This window comes from Monoraphidium neglectum (assembly GCF_000611645.1).
Source record: "Monoraphidium neglectum strain SAG 48.87 unplaced genomic scaffold scaffold00895, whole genome shotgun sequence".
In the NCBI taxonomy this organism is placed as follows: domain Eukaryota; kingdom Viridiplantae; phylum Chlorophyta; class Chlorophyceae; order Sphaeropleales; family Selenastraceae; genus Monoraphidium; species Monoraphidium neglectum.
The window spans coordinates 5911-19415 of record NW_014012733.1 but is presented as its reverse complement, the minus strand read 5'-3'; the positions used below and the strand labels follow the sequence as shown (position 1 = coordinate 19415).

The window sequence follows — 13505 nt, the reverse complement described above, 5'->3', positions numbered from 1 at the left end:
GCGCTGAAGCGGGAGCCGCCGCGGGCAACCCCGCCGCAGCAGCAGCAGCAGGAGCAGCAGCAGCAGCAGCAGCGGGAGCAGGAGGGCGCCGGCGCCGGCGCCGCGTCGCCGGCGCCTGCCACCGGGGATGAGCTGGAGCGGGAGATCGATCTGGGGGCGGGCGGCGCCCAGCAGCTGCTGCAGGGGCTGGTGTCGGCGCTCTCGGGCGCGGGGCTGGCGCCCCTGGAGGGAGGGGCGGGCGGGCACGCGGCGGCGGCGGGCCGCGCGCTGGTGCGGGTGGAGCGGCTGCCGGGCGGGGCGGGCGGCCTCCGCGTTTCGGTGGCGGGGGCCGAGACGGGGGCAGAAGGGTCAGCAGGGGCGGCGGATGAGCAGGAGGTCTTGTTGTCAGGGGAGCAGGCGGAGTCGCTGGTGGCCGCGCTCGACGACGTGGTGGGGCAGCTGCCCGGCAGCTTCCTCCTGCGCCAGCCGCCCGCCAGCTTCTCGCCGCCCTCCCGGCTGCGCGCCGCCGCCGGCCGCGCCGCCCGGGCCGCGGCTGGGGCTGCGCAGGCGGCGCTGGTGGCGGCACTGCTGGCGCTGCCTGTTGTAGCGGTGGTGCGGCCGGGGCGCGGGGTGATGCGGCGGGACGAGGCCGCCACTGTGCAGCTTGGCAGGGCGCAGGACTCGCGGCAGGCCGGCGTGGCGGCAGCCGCCGCCGGCGGCAGCTCGAGCAGCGTTCCAGAGGCGGCAGCGGTCGCTGGTCAACGACTGCCGTGGCCGGCGTCGCTGTTAGGTCCAGGCCAAGGGCAACAGCAGCAGCAGCAACGAGCACCCCCGCGGCCGGCAAACGGAAGGCTGGCGCCACATGAGATGGCAGAGGTCTGCGAGGCAGTTGCTGGGAAGGTGCGCGGCCGCGTCTGGCTGCAGCTTGGTGGGGAGGACGTGGCGGCGTGGGACCAGCAGCAGCAGGGGCAGAAGCAGCAGGGGCAGCAGGGTCAGGGGCCGACACCCCCCATGGCGCACCAGCAGCAACAGTCGAGCGTTGCAGCAGCGCGCTTGGAGGAGCAACAGCAGCAGCAACAGCAGCAGGAGCAGCAGCAGCAGCTGCAGCGGCAGCAAGAGACGCAGGCCCAGCCAAGGCGCGCTGGGAGGCTGAGATGGCTTACACGGTGGTTCAGGCGGCAGCAATCCCATACGCTGCAGGAGCAGCGGCAGGAGCAGGCCGCGGTCACGTCGGCCGTGACGCCGGCTGCATTGCTTCAAGGCGGCGCGCAGCAGCAGCAGCAGCAGCAGCAGCAGCAGGGGCAGCAGCAGGGGCAGGAGCAGCAGCAGTGGCGACCAGCGCTGCGCGCAGTGTACCAAGTTTTGGTCGACCCCTCCACCGGCGCCACCCTCGGCGCGACGCCCTGCGACGCGGCGGCAGCCGCGGCGCTGGGGAAGCTTCCTCTCGCGGGGGAGCTGCGGGGCCCGGGCTTTGCGGCCAAGCAGGACAGGTGGGCTGCCGCGAGCGCCACGTTGTCTTATACGCCCTGCTTGCCTTTGGCCAGACCCTGCAAGGTTACTGGGCCTGGCTGCTCCCTGCGGCCGGGTAGCTGGCGGCGCGCCCCCATTGCCGCCTTTATCCCTTTGGGCAAGCAATGAGCAATGCGGCAGTCGGAGTTTTCCAGGCAGCGCCCCCTGCGCGACCCGCCTATCTTGCACATACCTGCAGGTACCTGGAATCTTTCCAGCCGGACCGCCTGCAGCGCAGGCGCAAGGCCCCCGGCCCGCCGCCACTGCCGTTCGCGCCCGCCGCGCGCCGGCCGCTGCCAGACGGCGGCCCCGCGGTGCTGCGGCTGGAGCTGGTCGCGCAGGGTGGAGGCATCCAGGTTGGCAAGGGCAAGGTGCGCGCCGCAGCCCCCTGAACGCATGCACCGGAACCGCAGGGGCCCTGGGGGCGTTTTGTGGGCTGGATAGTGCGGCGCGGTGAGCGGCTGGCCTGCACCCACCTGTGAAGCTTCACTGCATGGCTGATCCCCTTCAACCTGGACCCAAAGTCTTGCACCACCCGTCCAAAAACAACGCAGTCGCGAGTGCTTTTTGCCCTGATGGAGCCGCGCGTGACCCCCTGGACTGAGGCCGACTCACTCGAGGCATGGCGCGGCACAGGCAGCATCATTGGGCCGGAGGGGCCGTTGCCGCTGTAACGCGCGGAGCTGCGAGGCGGCGAGGGCGGCGGCGCCGCTGCGCCGCTCTGACGATGCGAGGAGGCTGGAGCAAGCGGGCATGCGCTGGGCCGGGCTCTTTTGGAGCCGTGGCACAACCTTGATGCCGCGATGTTATGCATCCCCTGCAAAGCGCTCAGATCCTGCAACACATGCAATGGCTGGTGCCTGCATGACTCTGTCGTCATCGTCCAGAAATATGGGGTGCGCGGCAATCAGCGCTCTCACTCACGCGCCACTGATGAAATGTTTTTCAAATTCCAAAACGGGTGCGGCGGCCGCACAAAAATGGAAACATGTCTGTGGTGTTCTGGGCACTTGTGGGCCATGGCCTGGTGGGCTTCGTCAGCAGCCGCCCAAGCGGCAGTTCCTCGGCTGCTGCTACAGTGGCTGTGAAAATCCGATTTGAGCGTCAGGAGTCTCTGGGGACTCTGAAAAAAGCCATGCACTGCTGGGCCCTGGGACTGGCGGCGAGCCTCACGGCAGCAGTGGCAGAGCATGGGTGCCAGCCAGTCGGAGCGGGGGGAGGGGGCAGCCTGGGCTTGAATTTGCCACGAAATTACATCCCTTGCTTGTCTTCTGTCTCTTGGGCGGAGATTAGTGCTGTAAAGTGCTGACATGCGGGTGTTAACGTAATTTTGTCTGTTACCATCACGATTCAACCCCACACATCCTTCATGGGGCATTCTATCGCTGTGGCAACAAGCAGACTGTGTGTGTGGCAGTTTGTGTCAGTTGGTGCCATGCCACAAGCCATGAATTGGTTTCTAATGCCGCTGATTCACGCTCAGCAATGCGAATCGACTGTTATATTCAATGTTTAATGTGATACGGGCGCCCCTAGGTGATCTTGATCTTACGCTGCCTGACTCGGAGCGTATGGCTCGCGCTGCTCTGCCCACGCAGTGATAGAGCCCTGAGATATGAATTTCGTCGCAGAACTTCTTGCACGGCAGACGCGGAGGCTCTACACCGACCCCACCGAGCGCGCAGCCTGGCTGCAAGCCCTCGACAGAGGTGGGCACGGGTCGCTGTGACAGCTGAGAAGTACTGTAACTGGTTGCTGCGTCCTGATGGAGTGCTGAAGACGTTGCGCGATGAAACGCTCCCGCCGCCGGCGGGCTCCTTGGACTGATGGACCTTGGCCGCATGGCATCCAGGTGCGCTACATGTGGCCAGCCTCGAGCACTTGAAGGGCACCAAGATTGCGTGCCGCGCTGCCACCGACGCGTTCGAGGAGAACCTGCCGCCCAACATCACCCCGCTCAAGGCGGCGCGCCTGGCGGCGCACGACCCCGGCGTCTTTGCCCTGTGGTGCAGCACCACCGCAGCGCGCGCAGCCGTCGAGCCCGGGTTTGGACACTTGCTGGGCCTGCCAGAGGGGCAGAGGACGCCCGTAGCAAAGGTGCTCCTGCACGCGGCGACTTGCCACTACTACGCCACCGCCGAGGCGGCGGCCGGCCGTGGCGACGATGACGGCTGCGGGGGCGGCAGCTGCGCCGCGTGGCCGTACCCTGAGGCGTGCTGCGAGCCGCTGTTTGCGTCCCTGAGGCCCCAGCACCAGTGGTGGCTCATATCAGACTTGCTGGCAGCGCTGTGGGCGCCGGAACGTTGTGTGGTTGACAGGTGAGCTGAGTAATCTTTGAGCCGAGCCGGCAGCTGGTGCGCACCTGACTGGGCCCTGTCTTGGATTGCAGATTCTTGTGGACTTCAAGTGGGACACAAGGGACAGCAACCCCCATGAGAAATAATTGTCTTGCCAGTACCCCTGTTGCAGCGGCCTGCCTTGTCGAGAGTAGGCAGGCCGCTCACATCCCGCCCTACTGAGCCCGCAACCTGTGCCGCGCCCGCAGATGCCCGTCCTCCCCCCTGGCAGGCGCTGCTCCAGCGACGAGCGGCGTCGACACGCCGCTGCACGCGTCCGCGCTGCTGGCGCTGGCGCAGCTGGCTGGCATCCACGCGGCCGCGGAGGCGCGTTGTGAGCTGCCGCCGCTGCTGCTGCTCGAGACCCGCGTCGCGCACTCCTGCGCGTGGCTGCCCGAGAGCGAGGAGCTCTTTGCCTCGGTCATGGGGACGACACGGGCCAGCTGTGGCAGGGGGGGCCACCTCTGGTGGGGCGGGAGCGAGCGGCAGCGGCAGCAGCCGGACTGGGAGGCCCGGAAGCTGCTCCAGTCGCAGTGCGGCTTGCTGTTCGTGAAGCCAGGCGTGACGCCCGGCGACATGGTGGGTTGGCGCGGGCCGTGCTTGCATGTGGGCCGATGGGGGCCCATGGACATCACGCAGGGGCCGGCAGGTCCAAGACGCCATAAGCGGGGCGCCAGCGGAGTGCTGATTGCCGCTGTCACAGCGCGCCGTGCAGATGAACAATAATGTCACGTGTGGATGATCCTCTGCTGCACGAGGCTGCTTCTGCAATTGCCTTGAGCCTTTTACCTGGAACGACACGAGCCTTCATACTGAAGCCTTGCTTGGGGGACGGGTGCAAGGGCCTGAGCGTCTCCGCCTGAAGTGGGCAGGACTTGCTCGCTGCCATCCGCGCCGCCTCCACCCGCAGAGCGAGGCCCTGTCCGCCCTGAGGCACCTGCACCACCACGAGCTGCTGGCGGCGCCCGCAGTCGGCCGCCTGGCCAACGCCTTTGGCCTGCCGCTGCTGGAGCCCCTCTGGCGGCTGCTGCAGTCCGCCTGGGCCGCCGCCGGCCCCGAAGGAGGCGCCGCCGCGCCGCCGCAGCCGCCGCCCGAGTCGCTCTCGCAGCTCGGGGCGATGCTGTCGCCGGTTGTCGGCGGCTGGTGTGCCCCAGGCTGCGGGGGTGACGACGGCGATGATAGCGGCAGCCTGTGGGGCAACAGCAGCGATAATCCAGGCGCGCCAAAAGGACAGCTGAAAGACCGAGTCCAGCAGCGGCGGCGGCAGCAGCAGCAGCAGCAGCAGCAGCAGCAGCAGCAGCAGCAGCAGCAGCAGCAGCAGCAGCAGCCAGAGCGGCAGCAGCGGCAACAGGAGGCGCTGGCCCTCCTGGGGGTGACCCTGGAGGTGCTCACGGGCGGCCTGATGGCGCAACTGCGGCGCGACTGCCTTGCCGCCCGCACGCCCCCAGAGTCGCTGGGTCCCGCGCTGCTGCTGCTGCAACGGCGCCAGCTCCAGCTGCTGCGCCGCCTGCCCGAGCTCGCCGCTTCCCCATCATCCGCAGACGGCGGCGCCGCCCCTCGCCCCGGCAGCGCGGCGCTGGCGAGGGCCATTGAGGGCTGGCTCCGGTACCTGTGGGCGGCCCGGCCGCGGCTGCTTGCGCAGGGCGTGTCCGCGCAGATGGCGCTGCAGCTGCAGTCCAAGTGCTCTGGACAGGAATCGTCTCAGGCACCCCCCGTCGATATTGAAGCCCACCTCGGCCGCTGCGAGGCCGCGGCTGCACGGATCCTTCGGCTCGAGGGCAACCGCGCAACGGGCTCCAAAGGGACAGCTGTCGACGGCGCCTTGGCCGACGCACGCGCAAAATCAGGGGACATGCGAGCGCGCGCCGCGGACGCGGCGCGACGAGCGGCGCGCGGCGTGTGGCGGCGGCGGCGCGGCGGGGGCGGCGGGGGTGAGGGCGACGACGTTGGGACGGCGCAGGGGGACACATCAATCTATGGGATTGCGAATCTGGTGCTTTACACGTTGAACCTTGAAAAGCGCGCAGGAGTGCTGGAGGAGCTGCGCCGGTACGACCGGAGCGCGCGCGGTGGGCGCTCGGTCAGCGAGCGAGGAGGCGGCGTGAATGCAGGGGGGTCGGCGTCGGCGGGGGCGGGCGCGGCGGCTGCGGGTGCGGCAGGGCGGCAGCAGCAGCAACGGCCGGATGAGGAGGGCGAGAAAGACGGACGAGAGCCTGAGGAAGTCGAGGACGAGCAGCGCAGTGAGAAGGGGGGCCAGCAGCAGCAACAGCAGCAGCAGCAGCAGCAGCAGCAGCAGCAGCAGCAGCAGCAGCAGCAGCAGCAGCAGCAGCAGCAGCAGCAACAGCAGCAGCAGCAGCAACAGCAGCAGCAGCAGCAACAGCAGCAGTGGCAGCGGCGGGAGCAGCCGCCGCAGGAGGAGGAGGAGGAGGGAGAGGAGGAGGAGGAGGAGGAGGAGGAGGAGGAGCGGCAGCAGCAGGAGGAGGAGCAGCAACAGCAGGAGCAGGAGCAGCAGCAGCAGCAGCGACAGCAGCAGCAGGAGCAGCAACGGCTGCAGCGACGGAGGGTCCGCGCGGCGCGGCTCCATCAAATGCAGCAGCAGGAGCAGGCTGAAGACCCCGATTGGCGGGTCATGGAGCTGGCAGAGAGGACCTGCCGCCTGCTGGGCAACAGGCTGGCGGCTGGCGCGGCAGAGGGTGAGGCAGCCATGGCGTTTTTTGAAGACGAGCTGCGATCCCTCGGCCTGAGCCCGGAAGCGCAGGCGCAGGCAGCCGCCGCCGCGGTGCCGTGGGACGCGGACGGTCTGCGGGCCCTGCCGTGCGCGGCGTTTGTCGCGAGCATACGCGCGGCGTTGGCCCTGCACCGCAGCGGGCTGCTGGCAGACGCGCCCGGGGCGCCCGAGCAGCCGGGCCGGGGCGCCCCGTTGATGAGCTTGGGTGCCGCACAGCCCTTGGTCCGCGGGGCGGGCGACGACGGCGACGGCGATGTTTTTGATGGGTGGGGTTCGGGTGATGTGGAGGCGGGTTTTGCTCCCTTTAACTGCGAGGAGCGAGTGACGGCGACGGCCGCCGCCGCTGCCGCCGCCGCCGCCGCATCAGCAGCAGCAGGAGCAGCTTCCGATGAGGAGCCCCCGGGACCCTTGCAAGAGGGCGCCATGCGGCAGCGGCAGCAGCAGCAGCAGCAGCAGCAGCAGCAGCAGCAGCAGCAGCAGCAGCAGCAGCAGCAGCAGCAGCGTCGCGGTCCCCGGGACAGCTTCGGGGTGATAACCCAATTTTGTCAGAGGGATGTCGCCGCGGAGCGCGCCGCCATCGCCCGTGCTGCAGTTGCCGCGGCGGCAGCTGCGGCGGGGGCCGAGCCCTGCAATAGCACGCCGCTGCGCGGGCCGCACCCCCGGCTGCCCGCGGCTCTACTGGGCGGTGCGGCGCCGGCTGGCGGGCAGGGGCAGCAGGAGAAGGGAGCGCATGCGGCTGAGTGCTCGTCAGGCGGCGGCGTCGACCATCCTCATGATTACGAGCTGGGCGCATCCTGGCGCTGCGCCGCCTTGCCGGATGATGGGCAAGGGTGCCCCTCAGCCGCGGACTACCCCTGCACCGCCGCTGCCGGCCCCCTGCGGCTGTCGGATCCGCGGGTCCTCCGTCGGGGCGTCGCGCCGCCAGCCAACACGGCGGCAGCCGGCCTCCTTGCGATGGCGGTGCCGTACGCAGGCCGGGAGACCCTGCCATTTGACTGGCGAGGACTGGGTGGCCGCGACCTGCGGTCGCAAGCGCTGACGGACGCCCGAGTATCCATGGGGAACGAATCCGGGGTCAGGCCGGACGGGCAGGGCCCGGGAGGCAGCACAGCAGGGGCAAGGCATGATCTGCATGATCTGCATGATCCGCATGATCTGCGTGATCTGCAGGGTCTGGGGATCAGTGGCGTCGGCAGCGGGGCCGCAGGTGGTGGCAATGAGGGGCTGTTCAGCTGGCGGCATGGGAGTGAGAGGGGCCACAGTGTGCTGAGGTCTGTGCAGGCGGACTGTCCGCCCCTCACGCACGGAGCCAGCAGCGGCGACAGCGCCAGCAGCGGCGGCCGCGGCAGCAGCAGCAACAGCAATGGCGGCGGCGGCGGCGGCGGTGGCGGAAGCAGCTGTGGCCTTGGCGAGCCCAGGGAGGACGGACTTGGGCCGCAGCCGTTGGGTGAGGGTTGGGAGGGTGGGTTAGGCGTGGATCAGGACGGCTGGTCTCAGTACGAGAACGAGGACGAGGATGAGGATGAATTCGAGGATGAGGATGAGGATGAGGGTGGGTTGGGGGGAGAGGCGGGTGACGAGGAGGAGACGGACGTGTATGATGATGATGATGATGATGAGGAGGAGGAGGAGGAGGAGGAGGAGGAGGTGGAGGAGGAGGATGACTACAGCCGATACGAGGGTGATCTGGGGTCCAATGCAGCCAGCGCCGCCTCAAGCCCCGCGGGGGACGGCGGCGGCGACAGCGACGACGCTAGCCGCCGCCGGGCGGCGCGCGCGCGGCGGGAGCTGGCAATCCGGGAGCTTTCAGCTGACGTCGTCAATGCGACAGAGTGGGCAGGCCGATGCTCTTTTGCGGCGGCGCCGCACGAGTGCGGCGGCGCGGCCGCGGGGGCGGCGGGAGGCCCGGCACTCGTCGCCCTCGCGGGCGCAGGCGGCGCGCTGCTGTGGCTCTGCGCGTGGTGCGCGCCGCCCCCGCTGCCAGCGTCGCGCGCCGCCGCGCGGCGGCTGCTGGACGGCCCGGCCGCGGGCGCGCACGCTGAACTGGGGCCGATGTTTGACGCCGCGCCGATGGCGGACGTCTGGCGGCTGTCGCAGCGCATGCACGGTCTCCTCGCGGCGGTGGCGGCCGGCGGGGGCTGGCCGGCAGCTGCGCGCGCTGATGCCCGCGTGCGCGCAGGGACGGAGCACGGCGCTGCGGCGGCAGCGGCGGCGGCGTCGGCGTCGGCCGCGCTTGAGCTGCAGATCTGCATGGACGCGGTTGCACAAGACGTGCGTGAGCAAACAGGGAGGGTTTTTTTCGGCTGCACGCGTCTCCCATGCTGTCCTGTGTCGGAGGCCAGAGCTCAGCCCTCTGGTCTCATATGATTGACCTGACAGCCCAACCTTGTTCCTAATTCCTGATCCAGGGCAGCCGGCCCGCTTTGACAAAGCCCATATCTGCCCTCCCAAACACACCGCCCCGCAGCTGGATGCGGCGACGCGACTCCTGCGCGCGCGCGCCGCCCGCCTGCGCCGCTCCCTGCGCCGCATGGAGTTGCTTCGGGGTTGCGAGGGCGGCGCGCGGCCGCCGCGGCAGCCCGAGCCAGGGGGCGGGGCGGACGCAGCGGCGGCGGTGGGCCGCGCGGCGCGGGCCTGGTGCGCCGAGTTTGCCAAGGGCGTCGCCGGTGAGGCGCGAGCCCTGGGGCTGGAGGCTGCAGGAGAGCCGGCGCTTGAGGCGTGGCGGCGGCTGGCCGGGGCGGGCGCGGGGCAGCAGGGCGCAGCGGCCGCCGACGCGGCGCCGAGCCGCGGCGGCCGCAGGGACGCGGGCGCGTTGAAGGAACCGTCGTCTGCTGCAGAGGTGGAGGGGGCTGCGTCCGCGGCGGTCGCGCTGCTGCTGCGGATCGAGGGCGTGGGGGAGGCGCACGGGCGCGTGAGGCGGGCTTGGTTGGCTGTCGAGGTGGGTGCCGGCTGCGCTTGAGGGGGCGGGAGAGGACCCCAGGGCGGTGCTGCCGGTCAAGCTGGCCGCCGCGCTGCTACACGCGAATATGCATTCCATCGGTCAGCCTTTGGAGTGCCGCCGTCCGCTCGGTAATCAGCGCGTGCAGGTTTGATGAATCGCCATGGACGCGTGTGACAGGGCTCTGACGCTGCACCTATGCCGCCGGCCCTGCCCGCCGGCCCTCGGTGCTTTGACCTGGCCACTGGCACGCACAACCGCTGCCACTCCACACAGTCCTTGGCAGGAGAAGGTCTCTGCGCCCTCGCCGCCCGCGCCCGCGACTTCGCCTCCCTCGCCACCCCTGCGCGGGGCGAGCCGCCCGCGACCCCCGCGGCTGATGGCGGGCCGAGGACGCCGGGGTGGTGCGGGGCGATGCGCCGGGCTGCGGGCGCGCTGTGGGAGGCGGCTGACTGGGAGGTCAGGTGGTGCATGTCTGAGGCCGAGGTGGGTGCGGCGCAAGTTGGACGTTTGAACAATGGATTTGTGCTGGCAGGGCTGGATGCACGCCCCTTCCCAAGCCGCAATGCAGCGCGCCGGTGGCAGCCGGGGCGTTGCGTCCCGACGCATGCAGCGTCGTCGGCCACTGGCTGTGGCTGCTTTGCCTTGGGGAGCGGCCCCAGCCGTCAAGCCTGAGGCCGCCCCTTCTGACAAGGCTGGGGCGGCGAGCCAGCCAGGGGTCCCTTTTTTGGATGCCTGCTCACGCTTGCACTAGACCAGGGTTCAGGGTTTTGGATTGGGGTTTGGAATCCAGAGTTTGTGGCACACGTGTTGCTTGGGCCTGGAGCAGCCACAGCGGGTCCTCGCACAATGGCGTGCCCTCCACTGGCGCAACTGCGCCCTGGGCGTCCCGAGTCGTCTCCGTCTGGCCTCAGCCGTCCAAACCTGACGCGCACTCTGCCGCCACCACGACAGGCCGTCCTGGAGCCGCTGTCTGACCTGGCGGTGTTCACGACAGAGGTCTACGCGCGCGCCCTCTCCCGCCTGCTGCACCTGCTGCGCCTGGGGGCCAACTCGGTGCGTGCAAGGGTGCGGGTGCACGCAGCAGCAAGGGCGCCCAAGCCACGTGCATTGTCATGCGCGTTGTTCCCGGCTGTTTCTGCCCAGAGGGGGTGGGCGGCCTTGATGGCGGCAGCACCTCCGCAGCCGCGCCGTCCCCCCCTCCCCCGTCTGCTCGCCCCAAACCCTAACCTCTCTCATCCTCTGGCTCATCAACAGCATCTCCTTTCTGATCACCTGACGACTCCCCCATCAGCCCGCCTCGCAATCCCGTCCGCGCCACCCACCCCCGCCCGTCCGGCCGGCCCCTCACCCCGCAGCCGGGGCTGGCGGCGGCCTGGGACGCGGTGGCGCAGTCGGAAGCCTTCCGCGGGGCGCTCGGCACCGCTGCGCACTTCTGGCTGCGCTCTAGGCAGTACCACGGGTGCGTCGACCACCGGCCCCGCCCCCGCTGACCAGCAGCAGGACTCCCCCTGCCGCGCCTTTGGATAAACCTGTCGATCCTTGCCACCGCTTCCATCACGACACCAGCCGCGGCGCCGCGGCCAGCTGCGGCCGCCCTGCCCTCCAAACTTTGGAACAGCAATGCCCCGGGAGGCCCCCGGGGCCGCGGCAATCAGGCGCATTTGTTGGGTGTTGCAAGCCTTGCCACCACCCTGCATCTGCTGTGCTATCGGGGTGGCACCAAAGGGGTGGCAACGCCGGCGCCTGATGACCCCGACCTGGCTGCCGCCGCCGCCACGCAGGCTCATGCCCCACGCGTTTGGTGCCTCCTCGTCTGCCGCCGACGCCATCGATGCCCTCGAGACTCTCGCGGCCGAGCGGCTCATGAAGCAGCTGCGGGGCCAGCTGCCCAACGTGCCGGCTGCCACGCTGGCGGCCGCGGTGGCGGAGGCCGCGCCAGGGCGCGGGTCGCTCCTTGCTATCCCCGGGGGCGCGGTGGAGAAGGTGCGGCGTCGGCGCCGTCTGCGCAGCAGGATTGCCAGGGGAAAATACCTCAGCTCTGTTGCATTGATCCAGCAGTTGAATTGGTAGTCTCGGCCTGAGGGGCCCGGCAGGCCAGAAGGCTGTCGCAGTACTCATCCCTCCCCTACCTCACGCCTGGAAAAGCAGTGTCACTTAGCCTTGCAGTCATATGTTTATTGCGTGAACTGCCCAGAGGCGCTCCCCAACCCTGCGAACGCCCCCAGGTCGTGGAACACCTGCTTCAGGCGGCCCTCCGCCCCTGGCATGCCATCCGCCGCGACCAGCCCCTCCGCGACTGGCCGCCCGGAGCCGAGCGCGGCGGCGCGACGGCGGGCGCTCCACCGGCGCCGAACGCGGCGGGGGCGGGCGACCTGGCGGGGCTGTCGCCCTGGAGTTTGAACAGGGACCTCGCCCGACTCAAAGCGGACGCTGCTGATGCTGACAGCAACGCCTGGGGCGCAGGCGACGACGGCGTAACCGAGGGGCTGCAGCAGCTGATGGACCGGCTCGCAGCCGCGGCGGCAGGAGCCGCGCCGGAAGACGACAGGACGCCGCGCGGCGGCGGCGGCGAGTTCGCGGGGGGCGCCGGCGGCGAGCCGCAGCGGGCGCTGCTGTCTTGGGGCCGCCCGCGGCGCGTCAAGGCGCTCGTGCCCTCTGCAGCCAAGGGCGATCGCTTTGGCGGCTTCCCCTATGGCTTCTCCACCCCTGAGCAGCGCGCGCAGGAGGCTTTGGATGCGCTCGAAGAGGAGGAGGCCGCCGAGGCCGCGGCTGGCCTGCAGGCGCCGCCGGCGCTGCGGCTGAAGGTCTTGGGGGCGGCTGGGGGCGGCGGGGATGAGGGGGATGGGGAGGAGGAGGGCGGGGACTGCGGGTTCCGGAAGGCGTTGGGGATGGAGGCGTTCGCGGCGGCGTCGCTGGCGCAGGCGGCGGCGTGCGTAAAGCACGTGATTGCCGGGGTGGCGGAGTCGCGCCACGAGGGGCGGCTGAGGCGGGAGCTGGCGGTGACGCACACGTGAGAATCGCACATTAGTCATGCGGGGGATCCGACCAGCCGGCTGGATGGCGCTCCGGGGGAGGGGGCGGCGACGGCTGTTGGCCACAAAACGAAGAGCTTCTTGCGCGCTTCATTTTGACCATAGGCGCCCCCCGTGGCGCACCTACACCAGCAGGCTCCAAACCCCTGGGGCCCTTTGGTCAACCCTGCATTGACCTTGGCAGAGCCGCCTACACCCCCCCCCCCGGCCGGCCTGTCTTCAGCCCGGGGCGCGCGCCCCTGCACCCGCCCCTCCCCTCCACCCCTCCAAACCCCATACAAGCCCTCTGTGTTTCTGTTGTGCGGCCGTCATCTCGAGCCACGCAGCACCTGCCGGCAGGCTCCTGGCGCATCCGCCCTCCGCCTGCTGAACAACGCTGAGCTCCACCGCCGGCCCTCTCCACTGATTGGCAGGATGGTGACCAGGCAGGGGCTGCGGCTGTTCAACGATGAGAGGTTTGAGGCGGCAGAAGCGGCGGCGTGGGGAGGCAAGCCGGGGAAGGGCAGGTGGGGCGTCTCGGTGGGGGAGGGGCCCTGGTGATGGGAGGGAGGGCATCAAACTGACCCAGAGCTCGAGGGGTTGCGCATGACCTGGGCCTGCTGCTGCTGAGTATGCATGAGATGGTCTCAAATTTCTGCTGTTTTGGGGGGCACAAACGAACGACAAGACCGGGGTTGTAGATACCCACACACGTCGAGTCATGCGTGCGCAACCATATCCAACATACATACGCATCCCTGCATAACCCACTGCGCGCTGCACGCCATCGCCCCGCCCGCCCCTGCCAACGCAGGACACTGCTGGTGGAAGCTCTGGAGGCGCTGCACCCTGCCGGACTGGCGGCACTCCTGGAGCACTGCAGTGCCCTGAACACGAGAATCGACCTCGACATCGCCCTGGAATGCATCGGCTTCAGCCCCGAAAGACAGCAGCTTCTCTCCGGCTTCTTCTTGTCTGCCGCGGCCAGCCTGGGCCGCGCC

General features: G+C 69.8%; 2 protein-coding genes across 2 annotated transcripts in view; both read left to right on the top strand.

Annotated features, from left to right (window-relative positions):
• Positions 1–2162, top strand: part of MNEG_5830 (hypothetical protein) — a gene marked incomplete at both ends in the record, with an annotated part of 2834 nt that extends 672 nt beyond the window's left edge. Inside the window, 3 exons of the mRNA XM_014045697.1 lie at positions 40–1469; positions 1688–1859; positions 2043–2162. Of these exons, the coding sequence (XP_013901151.1) occupies positions 40–1469; positions 1688–1859; positions 2043–2162 (1722 nt within the window). The remainder of the gene's footprint in view (positions 1–39; positions 1470–1687; positions 1860–2042) is intronic.
• A 941-nt stretch (positions 2163–3103) lies between these two features.
• On the top strand, positions 3104–12507 carry MNEG_5829 (hypothetical protein; the record flags this gene model as incomplete). The annotated part of the gene is made up of 10 exons (XM_014045696.1): positions 3104–3197; positions 3341–3806; positions 4034–4403; positions 4735–8823; positions 9020–9490; positions 9767–9976; positions 10445–10546; positions 10849–10952; positions 11275–11476; positions 11719–12507. The coding sequence occupies 10 exons, from the start codon at positions 3104–3106 to the stop codon at positions 12505–12507; spliced, it is 6897 nt and encodes a 2298-aa protein (XP_013901150.1).
• Between the last annotated feature and the right edge of the window lie 998 nt (positions 12508–13505).